We start from the raw sequence: 26,316 nt of genomic DNA on the forward strand, positions 1-26,316 counted from the left end.
AGAAGGCCTATATCAAGATGCTAAAACAAATGCAACAGGTGCGCTTGTCTATATATAAGAAACTTAATCTTGCTAATAACCTCTATTATAGAAAATTGATAATCTTCAAAAATCAGCTTGTTCCTAGACAGCCAGATGCAGTAGACTGTAATTGCTATAGCCAGACAACGTAATTTTCCTTGAACACCTGATGCGGATCTGCCCCTAATTAAAGAGTCAGTAATGCGCTGTAAAGAAGTGAAACGCCTGCAGAAAAGACCCAAATCACGAATGTGAGCCCAAACTTGGAGAGATTTCCTGCAAGAAAAGATCAAATGAGCATTTGACTCAGACTCATTTGAACATAAAGGGCAGAGGGAACCCTTGTTCAAAAAAGCAACTTTGTCAAGAGTAAGCAGCCAGTTCCTTTTAGCAAGCCACATAATGAAAGACATCTTAGGGGGGATTGCTGGGTTCTATATAACAGAACACCAACTAACAGTAGGCTTGACACCTCTAATGTATTCATAGACTTTGCCAACAAGCAATTGTTCATTGGTGCTCCAAGATTGAATTCTCTTTTTGGCCTCTTCCGTACTTAGCTCTTTGGAGATAATAAAGTCCCTTATTTGAATGATTTTCTTTATAAAAACTGAATCTGATGAAGAAGTATTGTAATTCTACACATCGCTCCCTCTGAAATAGTAATGGTGAACCCATCGAACCCATAGAGAATCTTTCTTACAATGAAAGTCCCACAGGATAAGGGAAAGAAGCACAAGGTTCCGGTCCTTGAGATTAAAAAGGCCTAAACCCCCTTCTTTTTTCAGAGAACAAACTACTGACCAAGCAACCAAGGGCTTGTTTTTGCCAATATCCGCTTTGCCCCACAGAAAATTACAGCACGAAGCGTTGATCCGGTCTAGAACAGATTGCAGCAAAGGAAAAATCCCCATCCAGAAATTCACAGTTCCTTGAATAACTGCTCTGATCAACTCTAACTTACCTACATAAGATAAAAACTTCTTGCTCCATTCCTGAATCAGACCAGTAATCTTGGAAAGTAAGGAAGCATAATGATATACAATTCATTTTTCTTTTTTATATATAGATCAAAAGTATTATTTTGTAGGATACAATCTTAATTGAACTAATGTAAAATTTCCTTCTAAATATTTATCGTTATTACTTTGAACTTGAAATTACCAATTAAACTTTCACACATGCTATGATACATATCCTATCTTCCAATTTCGAAATACTATACCAAATTCCCACTTCTCTCATCTTATCAACCAGCACTCACCCACCACATGCCCACCATTTAATAATTAGCACTACCATGCAAGTTATAATGTTATTTATTTTCACAAACGTTGCTATATATTATTCCATTCATGGCACCAAAACAAAATAATATTCTTCCATTCAATATAATAACTTGGCTTAAATATATATGTTTTTTTTCATAACTATAATATATATAGTTGATTTTAATTTTATCGTCGAAGCTTTATTTTATTTTATTATCAGAATATTTTTTATTTTAATTTTAGTATTTGTTGTTGGTCAAGATCTATTAAATAATGACTTGACACTTTATTAACCTATCACATTATCACTTAATTAACGATGTAACATTCTATTAATATGTCGTATTATCAATACTTTAGAAAAGTTTGAATAGGTTTCATAAATAAAAATGTTTTGATTAGTTTATGTTTCTTTCTGCGATAGTAAGGAAAGGTCTAAAACAATATTTTTTAAATGAGCCAATAAAAATATTGTTTCAAGGTTCAATGATTCAATCATAATTGAAAAATGATTGAACCGGATTTATACTTTTATATTATATAACATTTCAAGTAATAAAATAATATAGAATTATAAAAAAATAGGATCTAAAAATTATAAATTAATATAAATGACTAAATTATATGTTTCGTAAGATAAAAATTAATAATAGTAAAAAAATCTCTTTCATAAAATAATAGTTGATACTTATGTGAAATATTTAAGAATATATTTTTATTTATCTTAAAAGTATTTTAGATTAAATGATTTTTTAAAAAAACTAAAAAAAATACTAAAAAAGAGTAATTCAATAGCAATTCTCTACACCGGTTGAACACCAATTTTGCCCAATTTTAAACTAATTTGACTGATTTTCACCGATTTAAAAATATTCCGATTTTTAGAGTAGCTAGACCGGTCACTTGAAAAAATATTCAGTTTAATTGGTTGAACCGACTGATGTGATCCGATTTTAACAATCATGATGAGGAGATTCCTCAAAATATTGTTAGTTATTAATGATTTAATTTTTATATATTATTAATTAATTAGAAAAAATTATATACATTTTTAAAAATAATTATTATAAAATTAATGTTATCATATATGTCAATCTATTATAAATAACAGTGTAGCAGTTATTATATTATTAACGCACTTAAATTTGCTGTGTAAAAAATGTTTAAATTAATTTTTTATTAATACTCTCCTTTATTAAAAAACAAAAACAAAACATAAATTTCATTCAAACCACAAACACAAATTTCTTCCCTTACTCTTCTTCCAATTAATAATATAAGTGTTTCTTTTATCCGTTAATTAAGAGTTTAAGCATGTATAATCAATATAATTTTTTTTAATAATTATACCTAATTAAATGCATCTACACAATTTTTAAATATTATACAAATGGCTAAAATTTGATTTTAATTTTTATATATTATTATTATAAAAACATTATATTGTGAACTACTCAAAAACAAAGAGAACTATTATAAAAATTAATAAATTTATTATATATAATATTTTTTTTTTAAACTACATATATCTTTCACCTTAAGCATTCTTGTTCGAATCATACAACAATAATATAAATGATAAAACTCTCCCTCTAAATATTTAATATAATTACATATTAATATTTTAATTTAATTTTTCATATAATTAAAACAATTTCATACTAGATGATATTCACATATTCATAATCTATATATAATAATGTGTGACTAAACGATTTAAAATTTCTTATAATATACAAACTTTTATTCAAAATTTAACATACATGTTAATTTATAATTAACTAATAATATAATATAAAATAATTTTATAACACTATTATCAATCATTTATAAGAAACAAGTGGTAATATATTTTATATCAGGACTTGTTTCTTATAAGTAAGATTAAAGGTAATATTTTTTTTTGTAAAAATTTAGAAAAAAAGGATAACACTCCAATCTAAAATAAGAAAAACCTTGAACTCAAAGAATATTTATTGGAATACTTAGAGTTTAATACTTTTATAATATAAGGCCAACGTATTTTTTATTTATGATTTATCTATAATATAAGGCCACGTATTTCCATGTAGGCAACCCAATCCACCCAAAACCAAATCAAAAAGTTTAAAAAGAAAAAGAGAAGAAACATTGATAGACACAAAAAAGTTCACGACAACACAAAACTGAAAGCACTCTCGCCAAACAAAAAGACCAAATCCGAAGTTGGGGAACTCGTTTCACAACTGAAACTCCAACGACCACCACTTCAATTCATCGTTATACCCAACACACTCTCTTTCTCACTCTTTTTTTTTTTTTCTATTTCAATCCCTCTCACTCCTCACCCCACCCCATCCCACACCATGAGCCCCTACATTTTCGGAGTCGTCGTCCCACTCCTCGTCACTCTCCTGGTCCGCAACAACAATTCCAAGAAACCGAAACGCGGCGTTTCGGTCGATGTGGGAGGCGAACCCGGTCTAGCAATACGGAACCGCCGGTTCGAGTCGCCGGTCCAGAGCGCGTGGGAGGGGGTCGCCACGCTGGCGGAGCTCTTCGAAGAAGCGTGCAAGACGCACGCGCAGAGGCTTTTGGTTGACACGCGTGGGGTACTGCTGAGGGAAGTGGAGACCGGTCACGACGGCAGGTCGTTTGAGAAGCTGCACTTGGGGGACTACGGGTGGCTATCGTACGACAGAGTGTTCGATGTCGTTTCGGGGTTTGCGTCGGGGCTGACTTACATCGGGCATGTGAGGGAAGAACGCGCTGCGATCTTCGCCGACACGCGCCAAGAGTGGTTCATGGCGCTCCAGGTTTTGCTCCTTACTTGTTTTTTTTTTTTCCGTAAATGTTAGTTGATCCCTCCCCCTTTCATCTTTATTAATTAATGATTTTTCAACCATTAAATCAATTCTATATTTTCTTTTCCTTGATACTTCCTTGTGAAGGCTATGGAATTTACAGAAATTATTTCGTGAAAAAAATAGTGTTTAATATAATCAAATTTTACTTAATTTTCCTTTTTGAACATGAACATTCTAGCATTGAACTTGAACACCACGATGATTAATTAAAATGTGTACCCGACATTTATATTAAAGTATGTTTAACACCCTAGACCCTATTCCACTCGCAAACCTTGCTTTGCCTGGTTTTAAGGACAATTTTGTATTTTTCAAACGACTTTTTACATTATTTTTAATTTCTATCCAACAAAATGTTGGTAAAAATCTAATTTTTAAATATGTCTACAACCCGATTGTGAACTTTGATGTGAAGTTAGAGTCAAGCCAAGGTCGAATTGATTGTGGTTGTTAACACTTCAATTCTCCCCACTTAAGATGCCTACTATCACCAATCATAAGCAGGTCAAAATGGTGGAAATTTATTCTATAAAAGAGTCGTCACCAATCTTTTACTATTGAGTAGGAAATTTGATTGAAAAATCTCAATTAAGAAATATAAAAGTGCTTACTAATGTCATATTGATTTGAGTGTTATTGGGTTTGGACTTTGAATCCCTTAAATGATATCTCGGGTCTGAATTTTAAAAATGATGAAAATGTGATTAAAATGAGAGATCTGATTAACTTATAAAAATGATGCACATATAGGATGGTGAGTAAATAAAAATTAAGAAAAAGTGTTCTTTTAAAATTTAGTAAGATTTGGGAGTTGATTGTGCATTCTAACGATAGAAACTACACCTTCGTACACTCATTTAAAGATATAAAACTTCGTACCCCATTATTCAGAGGCTCTTCGCTATGCGAAGGTATGGGGGAGGGATGTTGTACGCAGCCTTACCCTTGCATATGCAAAGAGGCTGTTTCCGGATTCGAACCCATGACCAACAAGTCACCAAGGCACAACTTTACCGCTGCACCAGGGCTCGCCCTCAAATCCGACCTGCCGGATTCGAACCAGCGACCTAAGGATTGGCTGCAGACACAAACCAACTACAGTCCTCCACTCTACCAACTGAGCTAAGGTCATACACTCATTTAAAGATGGTTACTCAAAATTAATTAATTGAGTAAATTATTGATAACTCTTAAAAATACTTATTTGATACAATTTTTTAGATAAAAATATTTATTACATCTAGTCTAATTGGAGGGAGAAGTGATTTCACTTTTTCCATACTTTTGCTTCTTCAAGGTTGTTTCATGCGAAATGTGACAGCTGTGACTATATATGCATCATTGGGAGAGGAAGCTTTATGTTACTCATTGAAAGAGGTTTTTGTTACTCCTCTTAGTCTCTTATTTTTCACACATCTCTCTGTTTGGAATGTCTTGCTAATTTGCTATATCTCCCTCAATTTAATTATGCTCTCTACACAATGATAATAACCTAGTTGATTTTAGCCTTGGATAGATATAAATTTGCCACATTTGTTTGTATACATGATGTATCACTTTCAGTGCTCTTAAATAATGTCCATGACCCTGCCATGTGGGAATGGTGTGACAGATTTTTTGCCAATCACCATAGGCAATTCGTGAAGGGAGCGTAGAGTTCCAAACCAAAAGATAAGGTGCATTTAATGCATAGTGAGAATTGAATTTTTACCACCAAGGTTTAGGTAGTTTAAATGCAAAGTGAAAGATTGTACTTTACTAGATGAAAACTATTTGAATGGATGCATTGAAAGTTGTTTTGTTTCAACTTCCAAAAAATCTTATTTATTATAGTTGTTGACAATCTTCACTATAAATAGAGAAGAGAATTAGTGGAGAAGATACACATGAAGAAAGAGTGTGTGAGAAGAGAGATTGTGAAACAAAGTCACTTTGTGGAGAGAAAAATGTCATTGTGTGAGTGTTATCATCTCTTGTAACTATTGAGTGGGGTACTTGGGTTTGTAGAATGATACATAATTTAGGGTGAGTTACAATCTTGTAATCATTTTTATGATAATAAAATATTTTTGAGACGGTTCCGTGGAAGTAAGTAAGAGGCGCTGAACCACACTAAATTCTTGTGTTCATTATTATTTTTCTTATGGTATAATCTTTGTTGTGTTCTCACGATCCTTTGTGGCGTGTGGATAATTTTGTTTGTGGCAGCGTTGATTACCCAACAGTGGTATCAGAGCTATGGCTCTGAGAACACAAAGGTTCGAGATATCGTTGTTTGATGGAAAAATAAATTTTATGATTTGACAGAGTACTATTCAAGACCTTTTGGTGCAACAAGGTCTTGATCAGGCGTTAGGAGATGAAAGACCGACTTCTATAAATGAAATTGAGTGGACTAAGATCCAAAGGAGGGCTGTGAGCACAATTCGGTTAGCCCTTGCTCCTATGATAAAACACGTGTTGAAGGAGACAAACCCGAAGGTCTTGTGGGAGAAGCTTGGAAATATCTATGCATTAAAGTCGCTAACCAATTGCCTTTGTTTGAAGATGAAGTTGTATCAACTCAAAGTGCAGATGGGAGGAGATCTTCTTGATCAAATCAACAAGTTTAACTAGATTACCATTTATCTTGCATGACAATTATGCAGAAACAAGAGAGAAGATGAGAGACAGAGAGAGAGAGAGTGAGAGAGAGAGACAGGGAGAGAGACACCGAGAGAGAGAGAGAGTGGATCACTGTGAGGAACTGAAAGGTAAGGAGAGAGAGAGCGGGGGGGCATACGGCGGCAGGTCCCAAACAACACTATGGCGGAGTGTGGCCTGGACAGCAACACGACTACAAGCACGCAAACTGGCGTGACAGAGCCGACATCACATCGTTTTACTTCACTCGATTCTCCGAGAACGTAACGGAGAAGGACCTATGGGGTTATTTTAAACAGCTGGGGGACGTGAGGGAGATATTCATCCCTAAACAGAGAAATAAAGAAGGCAGAAGATATGGGTTTGTGCGATACAAAGGAGTTTCAAATGCGAGTTACCTGGAAAGACAGCTAGATAATATCATTGTGGGGGGACTGAAATTGCATGTGAACATCCCAAAGTATGGGAGAGGAAAGGAGAAGCCAGATCAAAACATAGCTATGCACGGGTGGCGGAAGGAAGGTGGAAACCAAAGGGGCAGGATGGAAGCAGGTCCAAACATGAGGAGGTCGTACGCAGAGGTTGTAATCTCAAATACAGTCAACCTGGGACGACTACGAAGCACCCCTTCTTTCTCGGGGGAACACGGGGGCTCTCATTCGACGGTCACAATCGAGATTTCGGAGGAATCGAGGAGAAAATACACAGACACATGGGTAGGCCGATTGAAAAGACAACAAGTTTTCGAACGAGTTGAAGACGAACTTTCATGGATTCTAGGAACAGAGGTATCGCCCAAATACCTCGGAGATGACATGGTCCTCTTGATCGGACTTTCAGACACAAAAGCACAGGAGATGATGAGGGAAGAAGCAAATCATGGCACATCAACATTCTACGCCATGGAGAAAAGGAACTCGAATATTAAGCCAGGCAATAGATTGATATGGGTGCAGTGTTGGGGTGTCCCCTTAGTTGCCTGGAACATCGACAATCTACGCAAAATCGTGGCTGCAGTGGGTGATTTGGTTGAGGTTGATGACAATTTTGAAGACATGCAGCGGCTTGACAGAGCACGGGCCTTGATTAGAACACCACGGAGACTGATACTAGAGCACACGGTAACTGCTCACATTGACGGCGACATCCATAAAATTTTCATTGCCGAGGAGAGCGGGGGTGCAGCAATGACCGGCATGCAACATCGTCGGGATGCTTGGGGTTCCTCTGAAGAAATTTTTTCTGAAGGAGATTCAGGCACCTCACAGTCGAGGCTGAGCGACATCCCTTCGCACTCTCTCGCCGCAGAATTACACGACGATCCCGTCTGCCGGCAAGAAAGGGCAATAACCGCAGGTCAAAAGGAGACCGTTGACTCAATGGGTAATATCCAGAGCAGCAGCGCATGCAGACCTAACGTCGTACTGCACCACCTACGAGCCGAGAATGGAATGAAGACTCACCTTGAAGATAGCCACCTGACACAAGCAGGAGCTGGATACGATGAAGGAGGAAGTCAACATGCAAGAGCAGCAGATACGATTACACTAAAAGGGAAAGCTATCTCAGGCACGTTATTGGCCAGCACAGACGAGAGCCAAGAATGGGGGGCAGATGTGGTTCACGAAAGAAAAGAGGGAGAAAGTACTAATAATCCCAACAACGGGCCATTGCAGGACATTTTAAATAAGTCACGTGATGTTAACGTGACCTTATTTGGGCCTAACTCAAACTTGGGCCCTCACAGACCTTCGACTCCCGAGAACCAGCTAGAAGACCAACAAAATCAACCTGAAAGTGTTATACAAGTTTACTCAAGGAAAAAAGGAGGTACAAAGAGATGGGCCCAGGGTAGATGTAGAGATCCATGTCATGAGGAGTGCAAAGATGGGGATGGGCAGTCACAAACAGCATTGGGCAAGGAAGGAAAAAATACCAGTGTGAACAATCTTAGCGGCGGAAACAGTATGATGGACCCAAATGTTTTCGAGACACAACCCCAAGATGGGGGAGCATTGCAAATTGGGGATGAAGATATAGCAAGCCTGCATGCAGAAGCAAAAGCTCAATGGGACATGGCGAATCAATTGGGGATGTCTTGCGGGACTGACCCAACAAAAATCATTGATAAAATTGCAGAAATGGAGGTTAGAGATAGGAAGGAAGCTGAAACGTTGGGAAAGAGGAACAATTCATCATGAATATTCTGTCCTATAATATCCGTGGCCTAGGAAGGGGGGTTAAATGGTCTGCAGTCAGAAAGCTAGTCAAATATCACCATGTGGATATGCTGTGTTTACAGGAGACCAAGAAGGAAGCGGTTGACAGAACCACGTGTCAGGCACTGTGGGGGGAATCTGATTTATGTTGGGAATCACAGCCCGCATCAAATTCAGCAGGTGGGTTGTTATGTATTTGGAATGATCAGACCTTTCGGGTAAAAAGGAAAATAACTGGCAGGGGCTTTATTTTCATGGAGGGCATTTGGATCCAAGACATGCAGAGAATATTCTTAGTGAATGTATACTCCCCCTGTGATGCTCCTAGTAGGCGCATCCTGTGGGAAGACATTAAACAACTTAAAAGTCAGAACTCAGATGGAAACTGGTGCATAATGGGCGATTTTAACAGCATTAGAGATCCTGCGGAGAGAGTAAGTGTCACTCAAAGGGAGGCAGATAACAATTCCATTTCAGAGTTTAACTCTTGGTTAGAGGAGCTAGAAGTGGAAGAAGCGCAATGTGTGGGGAGAAGATTCACTTGGTATCGATCAAATGGAACTGTAAAGAGTAAGCCGGACAGATTTTTTATTTCAGATGCTTGGATGTCCTTATGGCCTGGTAGCACCTATTTTATCTTGGACAGAAATTTTTCGGACCACTGCCCTATTTTGCTTAAATCTACAAACGTAGACTGGGGACCCAAACCATTCAGGGTCTTCGACTGTTGGCTGAAAGAGAAGGCTTTTACAGACCTAGTTCAAGGGACTTGGAAGAATATAGTGGTAAGGGGGTGGGGGTGATACTCTCTGAAAGAAAAGATTAAGAGTCTTAAGGTGAGAATGAAGCAATGGAATAAACAACAATTTGGTGATACTGCCAAGAAGGTTCAGCAGCTGGAGTCTGCACTTAACAAGATAGAGATCAGCAGCAATGACAGGCAGTTAACCCCATCTGAACTGGCAGCTCGGAAAAAGATGCAGGAGGATTTGTGGTCAGCGGCACAAGCTCATGAGTCTCTACTGCGTCAAAAGGCAAGGTCCAAATGGCTGAGAGAAGGGGATTGCAACTCCCGATATTTCCATTTGATCATGAACTCAAAACGCAGAAGCAATACGGTAAAAGGTGTGTTTATTGATGGTGTATGGGTGGATGATCCAATTAGAGTCAAAGAAGAAGTCAGGAGATTTTTCTTGGCCAGATTCTGTGAACCTGATCCCTCCAGGCCTGAGCTGACAGGAATCAGACTAAAGGGTATCAGCACACAGCAGAATGATCTGTTGGTGAGAGCATTTCAAGAGGAAGAAGTAAAGGAAGCTGTTTGGGAATGCGGTAATGATAAAAGCCCGGGACCGGACGGCTTAAACTTTAACTTCATCAAGCATTTTTGGGAGCTAGTAAAACCTGACTTCCTAAGGTTTTTTGACGAGTTCCACACCAACGGCATCTTCCCAAAGGGTGGTAATGCATCGTTCATTGCTCTAATACCCAAAGTGAGAGATCCACAATCTCTTAACAAGTTCAGACCTATCTCGTTAATTGGTTGTGTATACAAGATCTTGGCCAAGATACTTGCCAATAGATTGAAGTTAGTAATGCAGGATATCATAGATGAGAGGCAATCCGCATTCTTACCGGGTAGACACTTGCTGCACAGTGTCTTGATAGCAAATGAAGTTGTGGAGGAGGCAAAAAGGAGCCAAAAACCATGCTTAGTCTTTAAGGTTGATTATGAAAAAGCATACGATTCTGTTTCCTGGTCGTTCCTATCACACATGATGAGGCAGCTGGGATTCTGTCCTAAATGGATAGAGTGGGTAATGGGATGTCTCACCTCAGCTTCGGTTTCAGTCCTGGTCAACGGCAGTCCTACCAATGAATTTACTCCACAAAGAGGCTTGCGGCAAGGGGATCCACTAGCTCCTTTGTTGTTTAATATAGCTGCAGAAGGATTAACAGCTTTGATGCGGGAAGCAGTGGACAAAAAGCTGTATAACAACTTCCTAGTGGGAAAGAACAAGGAACCAGTAAGCATATTGCAGTACGCTGATGATACTATCTTCTTTGGGGAGGCTTCCATGCAGAATGTGAAGGTCCTTAAAACCATCCTTAGGTGCTTTGAGCTGTCATCAGGGCTTAAAATCAATTTTGCGAAGAGTCAATTTGGGACAATTTGCAAATCTGATATTTGGAGGAAAGAAGCTGCAGATTATTTAAATAGTAGTGTGCTGTCCATGCCTTTTGTATATCTTGGTATCCCAATTGGGGCAAACTCAAGACATAGTGACGTTTGGGAGCCTGTCGTTAGGAAGTGTGAAAGAAAATTAGCTAGCTGGAAACAAAAATATGTTTCCTTTGGAGGGAGAGTCACCTTGATAAATTCAGTATTAACAGCGCTTCCTATATACTTGTTATCTTTTTTCAGGATTCCGGACAAAGTTGTAGACAAAGCTGACTATAATTCAGCGTAGATTTTTATGGGGTGGAGATTTGGAATAGCGTAAGATTGCCTGGGTCAATTTGAAGACCGTGTGTCTTCCAAAAGACAAAGGTGGTCTTGGCATCAAAGATCTACGGGCTTTTAACACAGCGCTGCTAGGAAAGTGGAGCTGGGAGCTATTTCAGAATCAGGGAGACATGTGGGCCAGAGTTCTAATTTCGAAATATGAAGGGTGGAGATCCATTGCTGAAGAAAGAATGAGTAGTCATTTTCCCTCTTGGTGGAAGGACTTGCTGCAGATTAATCAGCAGCAGAATGCAATTTTAATTAGAAACCAGACAGAATGGAGAGTGGGGCGCGGAGATTTATTCAGATTCTGGGAGGATCCTTGGGTAGGTGCTGGCGGTTCATTAATGACAAAGTATCCCAGATTATACCACATATCCAATCAGCAACACCAAAGTATCAGCAGTATGGGGAGCCAAGAAGATACAGGGTGGGAATGAAACTTTAGTTGGAGGAGACCTCTATTTGATAATGAAATTGGGATGGCAGCTGAATTTCTAGAGGAGTTAGCTCAAGTTACAATTCATCAAGATAGACCAGATGTATGGGTTTGGAAGGCCGACTCGAGTGGAAATTACTCCACAAAATCTGCATACAGGTTATTGATGGAAGCAACAGGGGAGTTTCCTGTAGATAGGACCTATGTGGACTTATGGAATCTCAAGATCCCAAGCAAAGCAATAGTGTTCGCATGGAGGCTTATTAAAGATCGTTTGCCAACCTGGACAAACCTAAGGGTCAGACAAGTGGAGCTAAACGACTCAAGATGCCCTTTATGTAATAGCTCGGAGGAAGATGCAGCACATCTATTTTTCCACTGCACAAAAACAGAACCTCTATGGTGGGAAACTCAGTCATGGGTAAACTCTTTGGGTGCATTCCCACATAATCCCAAAGATCACTTTCTGCAACATGACAACAGGTCTGCTGGTGGAGTAAAAGCTAGAAGATGGAAGTGCTTGTGGGTAGCACTCACATGGGTCATCTGGAAGCATCGAAATGGGGTAGTATTTCATAACCACTCTTTTGATGGAAGCAAGGTCATGGAGGACGCCATATTGCTAACTTGGTCATGGCTTAAGGTTATGGAGAAGGGATTCACAGGGCCATTTAGTTTCTGGTCCTCACACCTCAAAGCAGCTTTCTAATTCTAGGGAGTGATAATATGTGTAATAGGTTCAAATAGCTGTGCAGGGCATGTATTTTTTCTTACGTTTTCATTCAGATGCTTAATGCTCTGAATCTGTTATTTTCATACTACCTACATGTACTATAGTACCTCTGGTACTCATTTTCATTTATATATAATTATTTTTGCTGAGCAAAAAAAAAAAAACATCAACAAGTTCAATCAGCTAGTAAGCTAATTGTTGAATGCAGATGATAAATTCTCTGATGAGGAGCAGGTGCTATTGTTGTTGGCCTCACTACCAAGGTCCTTCAAAGCTTTGGTTCAAACGTTGCTTGTGCGAAGATCAACTTTGAAGTTGGATGAGGTAACCGCCGCTCTTAGAGAAAATGAGAGAATCATGAGAACTGAAAATGTTGATGATGAACACCATGCACTAGCTGTGGTGGAGTTTGAGTGAGGGAAGAATCATTCAAGGAGACATGATGGGCCAAGAGGAAGATCAAAATCATAATTGTGTCCGCAACGAGATATGAGTAATGTTTGATGTTACTACTGAGGTGAAAATGATCATGTGCAAGCGAGGTGCAAACAAATGAAGGAGGACTTGAATAAATTAAGAGATATGAATAAAGATGACGTCAACTCTCAAGTTAATGTAGTAAAAAGTGTTGAAGATGAAGATGACTTGTTTTTGGCAACAAATGATAAGGTTGATAAAACAAAATGGGTGATGGATTCTATTGTCTCAAAGCACATTTGTAGAGATCGAGAAATGTTTGACACTTTAAAAACCGATGGAAAATTCGGTCATTTCATGTTAGAAAATGATGAAAAAATGAAGGTTGAAGGCATAGGGAGCGTGAGGATGAAGTTACATAATTGTGCTATTCAAACTTTCTCAAATGTGAGATTTGTACCTTTTGTTGTTGTCAATATCAGTTCTATGGGGGAGATGACATCATAAAGGTACAAGTATGTTGGTTCAAAGTGGAGATACAAAGTGTACAAGGGGAGACATTTGGTGTTGCGAGAACAGAAAAATAAAAATAACCTTTGCTATTTGGATGGACAAGCTTTGAAGAGAAACCATGATAGCAAAGTGAAGAAAAAAGTAAAGTTTTCTAATGTTGTATAAGTGTTGAGAGATACTTCTATTGAAGGGGGAATTTGTTCACTTTCAAATTGATCGAATGATATTTCTCTTTTGGGTTGAGGGGGAGAATTGTAGAATTCCAAGCCAAAAGATAAGGTGCATTTAATGCACAGTAGGAATTGAATTTTTATCACTAAGGTTTAGGTGGTTTAAATGCAAAGTGAATGATTGTATTTTACTAGATGAAACCTATTTGAATAGATGCATTGAAAGTTGTTTTGTTTCAACTTCCAAGAAAAGTTATTTATTATAATTGTTGGCAATTTTTACTATAAATAGAGAAGAGAATTAGTGAAGATACACATGGAGAGAGAGTGTGCGAGAAAAGAGATTGTGAAATAAAGTTATTTTGTTGAGAGAAAAGTGTCTTTGTGTGAGAGTGCTATAATTTTTTGTAACTATTGAGTGGGGTATTCGGGTTTGTAGAGTGATACACAATTTAGGGTAACAAAATAACTTTATTTTGAAAGTTATTCGGGTTTGTAGAGTGAAGATACACAAATGTCAATGTATAAAATGCTCCTTACAATTTCTCAATCCTCTTCAATCCAGTACTCCAAACACATGTTGGCTACATTATTAGGTGGCATAACATAAAAAGTACAATTTAAACAACTAGTTTTCAATTCTCTGTCGCAACATTTTTCAAAATATATATATAAACAACTACTAAAAGGCTATAGTTGATTCTGTAAGTATTCTTGAGAAATCAACTGATGTAAAAAGTTCACAGTTGCCTTGTGTGCAATGTTAAATATCACACAGCTCCTAAGATAAAGTAGTTTTGTCATTTACAGTGTATTATATGATTGAAATTTGAATCTGTTTCATATAGTTATTATTTATTAATTTAACCATGCTTGTTCTCAGTATTATGATTTACTTTCTGTAACATATTTATGGTCCGAGTGGTTCACTGAAATGTTTGTGTTTGCCATTGTAAGTTTGTTTACTCTGTGTTTTGTTATGAACTTACTTTCAAAACCTGTGCCAGACAGAGGCTACCACAGTGATTTGTGGGAAAAAAGAATTGAGAACACTTGTGAACATTAGTGGACAACTAGACTCAGTAAAACGTGTGATATACATGGATGATGATATCCCATCTGATGCCTCTTATATTGCATATGACTGGACAATCACTTCCTTTGCCAAGGTTGTGAAACTTGGCAGTGAAAATTCTGTTGATGCTGATTTACCTCTTTCAGCAGATGTTGCAGTTATAATGTATACCAGTGGAAGTACAGGATTACCTAATGTGAGAAAGCGAGAAACATCTTTGGGATGTGTAGCTCTTCCAATTTCAATTTTTAAATCCTTTTACTGGATTGACTGTTCTAAATTGTATTTTTGATTGGACTATAATTTTTTATCTTTCTTTCTTTATGTTCCTTTTTCAATCTCTTATTTATATTGAGTTAAACTATTTTTTTGTCCTATAGTTCTCCTCATTTTAAGTTTTAGTTTTTACATGAGCAAACTGTTGTAAGTTTTAGTTCCTATGCATCCGTAAAAGTTTAGTTTTGGCCCCTGTCGCTAACAAACAACATTTTCTGGCAGTGTAAAACTGCCACAAAAGTTTTCTGACAGTGATAAACCGTCACAACAAACTGTGTAAGGACTAAAACTTACATTTTGCTTGAATAGGTATTAAAACCTAATATGGAGATAACTATAAGATCGAATAAATAGTTTAACCTTTATATTTTGACGCCATTTCTTTAATTTCTTTCCTTTGCACAGGGTGTGATGGTGACACACGGCAATGTCTTGGCTACACTCTCTGCTCTGATGACCATTGTTCCAGACATTGGGACAAAGGATATATATATCTTGCATACTTACCGATGGCTCATATCTTAGAATTAGCAGCTGAGGTATGTGTTTATGCTTTTCTTGAATAAATTCCAAAAAATATTTCTTTTTAAGATTCTACTTCCATTTTCTTTTGTTCTTTTTTCCTTTTTTTTTTTTGCACAGCAAAAATCATATAGTATTATATATAATTCAGTACTAGAGGTACTGAGATAAACATCATATAATTACAAAGGCAGAGAATTGCCAAACCCAACTACAATAGAACAAAACGCCCAACAGCTGAAAGTGGAAGAACAAAGAATAACCCCCTAGGACAGTTCCTCCTTCAAGCTAGTAGACCATTGGTTAAAATGAATATGAAAATCTTTGTCTATTCCTTTTAACCATGACCAAGTATGGAATAGAGCTTCGTCCATGACTTTTTCGGGGTTGAAAGTCTGGTTTTTGAAAACCAAGAGATTTCTATGCTTCCAAATAGTCATGGAGAAAGCTATCCATAACACCTCCCACCTATTGTCTATAAAGCTTTTGCTATTCCAATGAGAGAATTGCATGAAATGGTTCTTAGGTTCAATAGGGAAAGGGCCCACTCTATTGACCCATCTCAAAGCATCCCACCATAGATTCCTAGTGTTTGTGCAGGAGAACATGATGTGGCCGATATCTTCCTCTTCATAATCACATAACGGGCATCTATAAGAAGGCAATACGACCTGTCTTGTTCTCAGATTAGCCTTAGTAGGCAGTCTGTTTCTGAAAATTCTCCAAGAGAAAGCAATTGCTCTTGGAGGAATTTTCAAATTCCAAATAATCTTGAACGCGCTGTCTTCATTATCAGAACTGCCATCATTCTTGAAGAGATTGTAGGCTGACTTTGTGGAATAGACTCCACTAGGATCAGCCTTCCAAATAAGGGAATCCATACTGGATAAGCGAATCTGAACAGCATCAATCTCATCCATAAAGGCTGCTACCATATCAATTTCATGGTCAAAGAAGTTTCTCCTCCAATGCATCTTCCATTCCCATTTATTATCAACGAGAAGTCCTATTAGGCTGATAGAAGAATCCTGCTGGTAGCTCACTTGATGCAAAGTAGGATATTTTTCTTGAAGAGTTAAGTCATCCTCCCTCCATTTATCCTTCCAGAACTTGATTTTAGCCCCATTACCCATCTTCCATCTCAAATTACTGGTCAAGCTATTAGTGTGCTGCTGCTGGAAAATAGATTTTAAGTCCTTCCACCAATTAGAGAAACCTGTGCAGTTTCTGCCATGAATCAGAGCATTCCAGCCACCATATTTGGACATTAAAGTTCTGGCCCAAAGATGGTTCTGATTATTTGCCAAGCAAGGCCTCATTAAATTTCGTCAAGTCTTTAATGCCTAACCCCCCTTTAGTCTTAGGAAGACAGACCGTATCCCAATTGACCCAAGGGATCTTGGTTGCCTCATTACCTCCTCCCCACAAAAGTTTCTCTGAATGGAGATAATCTTGTGAACCACTTTTTTAGGTATTCTGAAAAAAGACAGCAAGTAGATGGGTAAAGCTGTTAACACAGAGTTGATGAGGGTTATTCTTCCACCCATAGAGAGGCATTTTTGCTTCCATTTGGTGAGTTTAGTCTCAAACTTGCTGATGATAGGCTGCCACACTCCCCAGCTTTTAGGATTGGATCCCACTGGAATTCCAAGGTAAGAAAAAGGAAAATCCAGCTGGTTGCAGTTAAGAAAATGAGCTGTTTGTCTACACCAATCCTCTGATTTACCCAAACACCCAAATTGGCTCTTAGCATAGTTGATCTTGAGACCGGAAACCATCTCAAAACATCTTAGAATAGCCTTTAAAACTCTAACATTATCCGAGGTTGCAGTCCCAAAAAACAAAGTGTCATCTGCATATTGCAGAATATTGACATCCTCCTTATGACTTCCCACTTGATAGCTGCTGAACATATTCTTAGAAATGGCATTTCTCATCAAACCTGTGAGGCCTTCAGCTACTAGATTGAAGAGGAAAGGAGCAAGGGGATCTCCTTGCCTTAAGCCTCTCTCGGGGGTGAATTCCTTAGTAGGACTGCCATTAATTAAGATAGATATTGATGCACTAGACATACATCCATGTATCCATTTTCTCCACCTCTCGCAAAAACCCATCCTCATCATCATGTAATCAAGAAAATCCCAAGAGATTGAATTATAAGCTTTTTCAAAGTCCACCTTGAACACCATACAAGGTTTGTTTTTTGATTTAGCTTCATGTATAACCTTATTAGCAATTAACACCCCATGAAGGATGTGTCTTCCCTTCATAAAAGCAGTTTGTCTTTCATCAATGAGGTGAGGTAAAACAAGGGCCAGTCTATTAGCTAGAATCTTGGATACCACTTTATAAACACACCCTATAAGAGAGATGGGTCTATAGTCATTGAGAAATTGAGGGTCATTGAGCTTGGGTATAAGGGCTATGAAAGATGCATTGCTTCCTTTTGGGAAAGTGCCATTGATATAGAACTCATCCAAGAATCTAATGAAATCAGGTTTCAAAATCTTCCAAAACTGCTTGATAAAGTTGAAGTTGAAGCCATCCGGACCAGGACTTTTATCTCCACCACAGTCCCATACAGCTGCTGTGATTTCCAGTTCAGAGAATCTAGCAACAAGACCTTGCTTCTGACCTTGGCCAAGGGATGGAAACTGAACACCATCCAGAGTTGGTCTGTTATAATTCTGCTCAGAGAATCTGTTTTTAAAATGAGATAAAGCTGCATTTTTGACCCTACTAGGATCATGGACCCACACACCATCTATGATCAGACCTTGAATAGCATTGTGTCTTCTTCTATAATTAATCAGTTTATGGAAATAGGCAGAATTTCTGTCCCCTTCCTTTAACCACTTGACTCTAGCCTTTTGCCTCAACATAGATTCATAGGCATTAGCTGCACACCAAAGCTATTCCTGGAGGGATTTCTTGAGTTCCACTTCTGCTATGGACAAGATTCTATCATTAATACCTGCCTCCACAGCATTCAACTCCCTCTTTAAGTTCTGAATTTTTTTAGCATTAATATCTCCATGAGAAAGACTCCACTGCCTTATGCTAGCTTTAAGGAATTTCAGTTTTTGTTTGAGAACATAACCCCCCCCCCCCAGCCATAGGGGTGATAATTGCCCCAATTGAGAGCCACCAGATTCTGGAATCCCTTATCCTTCAACCACCAATCCATGATTTTGAAAGGCTTAGGTCCCCAATCAATGATTTTAGACCTCAAAAGGATAGGGCAGTGGTCTGAGTAATCTCTTTCCAGCACAAACTGGGTGGTGTCCGGCCATTGAGACAGCCAATTATCAGATAGGAGAAACATGTCCAGCTTGCTCATGGCACTACCATTGGGTCTGCACCAAGTGAACTTTCTCCCAATAGATCTAACCTCCTCTAAATTCATATCTGAAATCCAGGAATTAAACTCAGACATGTTAGATGAATTTGCCACTGTCTGAGATGAGCTCAATCTCTCCTGCTGATGTCTTATCGAGTTGAAGTCACCTAGGACACACCAAAAACCATCTTGATGAGAGGATTTCAACTGCAGTAGCTCATTCCACTAGTCTCTTTTCCCCTGTAAATCACAGGGGGCATAGACATTAATAATGAAAACCTTCTTATTCTCTTTAACCCACACACCTTCTAACATTATGAAACCCCTCCCCACTGCCCTCCTTTCTACTAAAAAAGATTCATTGTTCCAAATACACAGCAGGCCCCCAGCTGCATTAGATGAGGAAACACACTCCCAAGTTACACTACTATCTCCCCATAAATACTGACAAAGCTTTTTATCAATAGATTCCTTTTTGGTTTCTTGGATGCACAAGATATCAATATTATTTGACAAGGTCATCCTTCTGATGGCTGACCATTTGACACCTGAACCCAACCCTCTAGAATTAAAGGACAGAATATTCATGGGTCAAGTTGATCCTTTCCCTTCACAGGTTGAAGTGCTGTTGGTGTGTCTGCCTGTTTCGAAACATTCTTCAGCTTTACTATGTTGCCTGAGTTGTCATCAAAAGTCAGGCCTAAATCTCTGGCTACATCCCAAAAAGCCTCCTCCTGATTCTCCTCACATTTTTTATTTGGGTTGTTTGAAAGGCTGGAATTGAGCTGAGGTTGAAATAGATATGTGTCCAAAGTAGCTGTGTTTGGTTGGAGTTGAGCATCAACAACAGTGTGGGCTATAGAGTCATCCCCGAGGTCTACTTTACTTGGTTTGGTGGCTTCTCTGATGGCACATGAGGTTGGGTCCGAGCTTGTTTGGGCCTTGTATTTTTCCATGGCACCCTCCTTTCTCCTGGCATAAACTTTCACAATTTCTGCTACACCCCCCTTTGGAAATGGGCCTTTGGGAACGAGGCCCAACTTCTGGTCCACTTTATCCTCCACCGAAGTCTGGTCTCTAATGCCTGCATCCCTGTCATTTGAAGGCATGAAGTTTGAATCCCTGTTGACCACATCAAAGGACTGAAGGGTATTATCTGTAGAGTTAATTTGATTGGCCTGAAAGCAATTCAGCTTTTCTGTGGCTGCTTTGTCATTATCTTCAAGAGGTATTTCCTCAGTACTGTCATAGGTTTGGCTAGGGCAGAAATTCCTAGGGTCAACCATTCCATTTGCATGCAAGTGAGGGAAAGGAGGACCGTTGCATTCGTCTTTATTCATACCGTCAACTGTCAGACCCGCAGGGTGAGATAGAGACGTGCCGCAATGATTAGATGACACGTCATCATCTGTCGGGTGTTCGTTTTCCGTGCTCCAGAGGTTGAGAGCTGTGGCCCAATGCCACCGCCAGCTGTGGAGGAGTCCGGACGTGGGCCGTGGGGTGTCGTCGGAAAACTCAACAGAGGATCCACCATCGGAGATGCGGGTAGTTGGGTCTTCGTCGGAATCCACCAAGGCCGTGGTGAAAGGCGACGGCGGGAATGTCTCTGTTACTGCCATCCGTGACCTTCTTCCTCAGTGAAACCCCATTTCCTCCCTCATTTCCAGCTGGTGTGACATTCCGTCGACGATAGCAAGCAAGGATCGGGCTATGTTCGGTTTCTCTGTCGTTCGAACTAGCACACGCGCTACATCCATCCTCTTTCTCTCCTTTGTTTCCTCGTCGAGCTCGATGAACTCACCACATCCCGATACCAGAGTCGCGAAGTGCTCCACGTCCCATGCCTTCAGTGGAACACCCCAGATATAAAGCCAGGTTAGACGGTGAGACGGCTGTAAGTCCGGCGACCATCTCTGGATAGAGATTAAAGGCGTTCCTCCACTTTCTCTTTCTCGGCGAATAAGCTCCTGAGCTTTGTCGTCATCCAAATCGTGAAGGAGTATCAAGTCATCCCCCCAATAAGTTGACTTCATCTCCATTCCAAACACCCCCTGTACTTCCTCATCCACCTTTTCAAATATGGCTTTGTTTTTCAGACGCCCCACCCATATATTGTCCAGCCAGCTCGTGTTCGTCTTTGATGTCTGAATAGTGACCAAGTCTTTTTTAACTTCCGTGTCCACCTCCCCAGACATTAGCTCTTTTGATATTTTTCCATCCTTCAAATGATTGTCCTTCACCACTTCCACGTACGATTTTAGCCTGGGGTATGGGATAGGTTCGCGCCTTCTATTTTGAAGCTCCCTACGCTCCATTATCTTCAGCTCTGTTCTATTGACTATTCCTGCATGGGTGTTGTCGTCCTTGTTACCTCCCCTCTAATATTTTGGTTTGTTGACGAACAACTTCATTCCTTCTATAAAAATGTTGTTATCAAGTCGTCTCTCCAAGCTATCTTCATCCTCTACCCCTTTGAAGCGGACAAAACCGTATCTGAGACCTTGTTTATTCTTCGTTTTGGGTATAAAGACCTCCCACACCTTTCCCCATTCCTGGAATATCTTCCAGAGATCCTTCTCACGTATATAGTCTGTGAAATGTGCAAAGTAGAAAGAGGTTATGTCTGGTCGACTTCTCCATGTTGATGGTCTGAAACTTTCTCTACTTTTGTCATGTTTAGACTCGTTCTTTCTTCGCTAATCCCCTCTATTGACGTTTCTTGCCTCTGCTCGAGCCTTCCTCCTGCCACAGACCTGAATCCATTGACCCTCCTGTAGATTGATGTCGTTCCTTCTTTGAGTATCATCATCTTTGTGTTTTGCTCCAACAGAGTGCCTGTCAGAAGTCCTCCCCTGTTGGTCTCTGAGTCTTGGGCGACCTCTCTGTCTCTCAGACTCTCTCCCATTCGCATATCTCTCTCTGTCTCTCTCCCTGTCTCTCTCTCTGTCCCTCGCTCTCTCTCTCATCTTATTCTGGTAGCTTCATGAATATACTTCTCTCTTCTTTTTTCCTTTATTTCTTGTTTTGACAAACTTGCATACATGTTAGAATTTGATGGCAGCTGTTAGGGTTCCTATAGGATATGGATCTCCTTTGACCCTTACTGACACTTCAAACATGATTAAAAAGGGACAAAGGGGGATGCTACAGCTCTGAGGCCAACTTTAATGGCAGCTGTACCAGCAATTCTTGACCGTGTTCGTGATGGAGTGTTCAAGAAGGTACTTGGATCTGTCATTCATGTGATTACACTCTATGTTGCATGCATCAAGAAGAAAGCTAGTAACATTGTTTGGATAAATTTCTCTATAAACACTTATAAGAAAAGAAAATAAGAAGAAAAAATGAATTGAGCCTCCATAAGCCAAAATCAACTTATATACTTAACTTTTATATAAGTTTTTTTTTCAAACTTCTTCGAAAGCTAAGATTCATAAGTTAATTTTAGCTTATGAAAAAGTTTGATGCATTTTACCTTTTTATTTTCTTTCTTAAAAGTGTTAATAGAGGAGTTTATTCAAACAAAGCCTAATGAGGCAAGACTTGGGACTTAAAAAGCTTGTCAATGCAGGTAAATGCAACAGGAGGATTGCCAAAGAAGTTGTTTCATTTAGCCTATGCGCGGAGGTTGCATGCAGTTAATGGTAGTTGGTTTGGAGCTTGGGGCTTTGAAAAGGCTCTTTGGGATTTTCTTGTGTTCAGAAAGGTTCGAGCAATTCTCGGTGGTCGTATCCGTTTTATACTGTCCGGCAGTGCTCCCCTTTCTGGTGATACCCCGAAGTTCATCAATATTTGTCTTGGGTCAGTATATATATGCATGTATATTTCAAATAGAAAGTATTTTGATTGTAGAACTATAAGAGTGAAGAAGAGTAGAGGATAAGATATTTCCTAGAAGAAACCAAAAACATTTAAAACGCATAAGTCATATTAGACAAGAAGACAAATTAACTCAAACCTAGACAATCTCTCTGAATATCTACAATTGAGAGCCATATAAAATAGCCGTTAACCAAGAAGAGCACTATATTCCTTCAAAGAACAAACTATTCAAACAACAAAGCATGGGCATTGATCTGCTCCAACCATATGCACTAAATTGCAGCATGCATATGTCAAATGTTAGCTTATCTTTAACTTTGAAGTGAAATTGTTGATATTTTAAGGTGGTGTCTATTGAACGGTAGTCAAACTTGTAATAAGTTTCAACCATTTATTATATTATGCTCGTTGAGCATTAGAGCTCTAAACCTAGAGGACCAACTTAAGAATGAGTTGTACTTAAGAAATATTAGGTGATTGTTCTATTAACTTTCATGATGATTTTGGCAACTTAAGAAATAATGTTTTTTTTTCTTTGCTAGTTTCCTGATACAGTATTTGTGAAAAAAAAAAGTGATTATTTTCTACCAAAATAATCTGAGACAAACACTATAGTCAGAATAGTATGAAAAAGTCTAGAATCTAGATAGGGAGGCTTGCAACAAAAAGTTCAAATGTGAAATGTTCTGTTATGACCTATGAATAATATGTTATAATTGGCCTTGATAATTGATGTAAACAGATAAAACTGAAACTTTTCTGTGGGTCAGCATTTTTCCTTTTTAAAATTCAATGTATCTTTTTTGCGTAGAATGGCCTTCTAAAGGATATATTACTTGATTCGCGCTTTTGAGTGTTCAACTAAAGGAAATATTACTGGCTTTTACTCAAGTGCTTTTTCTTTTTTGATTTTTGCGTTTCCTTTATTATTTATTCTGTGATTTATAATTTATGGTCATATAGTGCTCCAATCGGTCAAGGATATGGTCTCACAGAGACTTGTGCTGGTGGGACATTCTCTGATGTTGATGATACATCTGTTGGCCGTGTTGGACCACCTCTTCCGTGCTCATTTATTAAGGTAATTATAGATCTGATCAATTTTACCTTCATACAACTTGAATGACTCGTTTTTTATGTTGGCTTGGGGGGAGGGAAGTTATGTGGTAGCATGGTAGTTTTATCCTATGAATTCTTGCAAACTACTCAAACCTCACCACTAGCCCACTCCTAATGGCTTAATTTCAAGGGCTCTCACACAATACTAATTTTTGTTCTCTATTGTGAAATTATATAGGCTTCCTATCATACTGCTGTTTAATGGAATCATACTTCTAAATTAGATTTGGAGAATTTACTCTTTGCAACTTGTATCATGAAAGATACAATTAATCAACATTTCTGACATGAGATATTCCGTTTTCAACAATATATAAGATGGACGATTGTCTAGGACATACAGGAAAATATATAAGATTGGGAGGAATGAATAAATACCAATTGAAGCTCTAGGGAGAAGAATGCTAATTAGATGAAGAATATCCCAATAGTTAGAGGTAGAGGAATACCATGAAAATTTGTAAACGAAACTATTAAAATGGTCTGTAGATTTAAATGGCTTTTCTGAAGACTTTTTGACAGAACATAATTCGTTGTTTTATCCATGTAACATTTCCTCACCTATTAGGAAAAGGCTTTTGTTGTTATAGTTGTAGAACCATAATAACAAAAAATATAGCATGTATAATCTTCCTTGTATAATGGTGCAATGTAAAGGAGGCTTCAAGATTGTCTCATGTATTTTTCTACCATGGTTATCTAATCATGGGAGTTTACTATTCTGTGGTATCCTTAACATACGAACATTTGATTTTCTTACCTCAGCTAATAGACTGGCCTGAAGGTGGATATTTAACAAATGACTCACCAATGTCCCGTGGTGAAATTGTAATTGGTGGTCCAAATGTCACTCGGGTATTTCAAAAATGAAGAAAAACAAAAGAATCATACATGGTAAGTTTCAACAGTCTTTTCTCTATTTTTCAGGGGTAAAAAGACAAACTAGGATAATGTATCACTTCTGATTTTCCACTTTTATCGTAAAAATTTTGCTTAGTCGATTTGAAAGTTATATCTGCTAATGTCAGTTTTTGTTTGTTTTATTTTATTTATTTTATTTTATGTGGAGGGAGGAGAGAAGGTAAAAAGGTACAAATTACATGTTTTTACTTTTTACTTTTTTCCGTGAAGGTTGATGAAAGGGGAATGAGGTGGTTTTACACCGGTGACATTGGGAGAGTGCATCCAGATGGATGCCTTGAAATCATTGATAGTAAAAAGGACATTGTTAAACTGCAGCATGGAGAATATGTCTCCTTGGGAAAGTTATGGATATTACTTTTGTTTTTCTTTAGAATTTAAAAGAAGATATGTGTTACTTAGAGGACTACTTAAACTTTTATTTTTGGGCTCTTAATAGAGTTAAAATGTAAAGGAAAATTCAAATATTGATAGACTTGAAACATAATTAAATTTTTAAAAATTAAATTATTCAATTATGTAGAGTTTCAAGTCAAAAGATAAGGTGTATTTAATGGATAGTGAGAATTAAATTTTTATCATTAAGGTTTTGATAGTTTAAATGTAAAATGGAAGATTGCATTTTACTAGATAAAAACTTATTTAAATATATGCATTGAAAGTTGTTTTTGTTTCAACTTCCAAGAAAACTTATTTATTATAGTTGGTGACAATCTTCACTATAGATAGAGAAGAGAATTAGTAGAGAAGTTACACATGAAGAGAGAATGTGTGAGAAGAGAGATTGTGAAACAAATTATTTTATTGAGAGAAAATTATCTTTTTGTGAGAGTGTTATCATTTATTGTAAACATTGAGTAGGATACTCAAGTTTGTAAAGTGATACACAATTTAGTGTAGGTTACAGTTTTGTAATCATTTTGGTGATAGTGAAATACTTTTGAGATGATTCCATGCACATAGACAAGAGGTGTTGAATGACGCTAAATTCTTGTGTTCATCATTATTTTTCGTATAATGTAATCTTTGTTGTGTTCTCACGATCCTTTGATTGTGAGTAATTTTATTTGTGAGAGCGTTGATTTCCCAACAGTGGTATCAGAGCTATGGCTGGGAGCACACAAAGGTTCAAGATACCACTGTTTGATGGAAAAATAAATTTTATGATTTGGCAGAATACTATTCAAGACTTTTTGGTATTGCAAGGTCTTGATCAGGCGTTAGAAGATGAAAGGTCGACTTCTGTAAATGGAACCGAGTGGACTAAGATTCAAATGAAGATTGTGAACACGATTCGGTTAGTCCTTTCTTTTGAAATAAAACACGTGTAGCAGAAGACAGTACCAAAAGCCTTGTGTTGTAGGAGAAGGTCAAGAATATCTATGTGTCGAAGTCACTAACCAATCACCTTTGTTTGAAGATGCAGTTGTATGAATTCAAAATGGAGATCGGAGAAGATCTCC

The 26,316-nt window shown here is 38.1% G+C and overlaps 5 protein-coding genes and 1 non-coding gene across 6 annotated transcripts; 5 read left to right on the top strand and 1 right to left on the bottom strand.

Annotated features, from left to right (window-relative positions):
• The first annotated feature begins 3,637 nt into the window (after positions 1–3,637).
• Positions 3,638–6,754, top strand: LOC114383966 (long chain acyl-CoA synthetase 9, chloroplastic-like). Its single transcript, XM_028343661.1, has 2 exons — positions 3,638–4,087; positions 6,446–6,754. The coding sequence occupies exons 1-2, from the start codon at positions 3,638–3,640 to the stop codon at positions 6,752–6,754; spliced, it is 759 nt and encodes a 252-aa protein (XP_028199462.1).
• On the bottom strand, positions 5,178–5,270 carry TRNAY-GUA. The gene is made up of 2 exons: positions 5,234–5,270; positions 5,178–5,213 (listed from the first exon to the last, which is right to left on the bottom strand). It is a non-coding gene; the product is annotated as a tRNA-Tyr (tRNA).
• LOC114385445 lies at positions 5,205–9,016 on the top strand. Its single transcript, XM_028345526.1, has 2 exons — positions 5,205–5,515; positions 6,446–9,016. Exon 2 carries the CDS (start codon positions 7,282–7,284, stop codon positions 8,980–8,982), a length of 1,701 nt encoding a protein of 566 aa, XP_028201327.1. The 5' UTR covers positions 5,205–5,515; positions 6,446–7,281; the 3' UTR covers positions 8,983–9,016.
• A 52-nt stretch (positions 9,017–9,068) lies between these two features.
• LOC114383967 lies at positions 9,069–9,803 on the top strand. Its single transcript, XM_028343662.1, has one exon. It carries the CDS (start codon positions 9,069–9,071, stop codon positions 9,801–9,803), a length of 735 nt encoding a protein of 244 aa, XP_028199463.1.
• A 2,185-nt stretch (positions 9,804–11,988) lies between these two features.
• Positions 11,989–12,654, top strand: LOC114383969. Its single transcript, XM_028343663.1, has one exon. The coding sequence runs from the start codon at positions 11,989–11,991 to the stop codon at positions 12,652–12,654; it is 666 nt and encodes a 221-aa protein (XP_028199464.1).
• A 9,466-nt stretch (positions 12,655–22,120) lies between these two features.
• LOC114385446 (long chain acyl-CoA synthetase 9, chloroplastic-like) lies at positions 22,121–25,409 on the top strand. Its single transcript, XM_028345527.1, has 5 exons — positions 22,121–22,212; positions 22,563–22,792; positions 23,777–23,894; positions 24,698–24,826; positions 25,064–25,409. Exons 1-4 carry the CDS (start codon positions 22,159–22,161, stop codon positions 24,800–24,802), a joined length of 507 nt encoding a protein of 168 aa, XP_028201328.1. The 5' UTR covers positions 22,121–22,158; the 3' UTR covers positions 24,803–24,826; positions 25,064–25,409.
• Positions 25,410–26,316: the final 907 nt, after the last annotated feature.

Source organism: Glycine soja, chromosome 14 (genome assembly GCF_004193775.1).
Source record: "Glycine soja cultivar W05 chromosome 14, ASM419377v2, whole genome shotgun sequence".
NCBI classification, from domain to species: Eukaryota; Viridiplantae; Streptophyta; class Magnoliopsida; order Fabales; family Fabaceae; genus Glycine; species Glycine soja.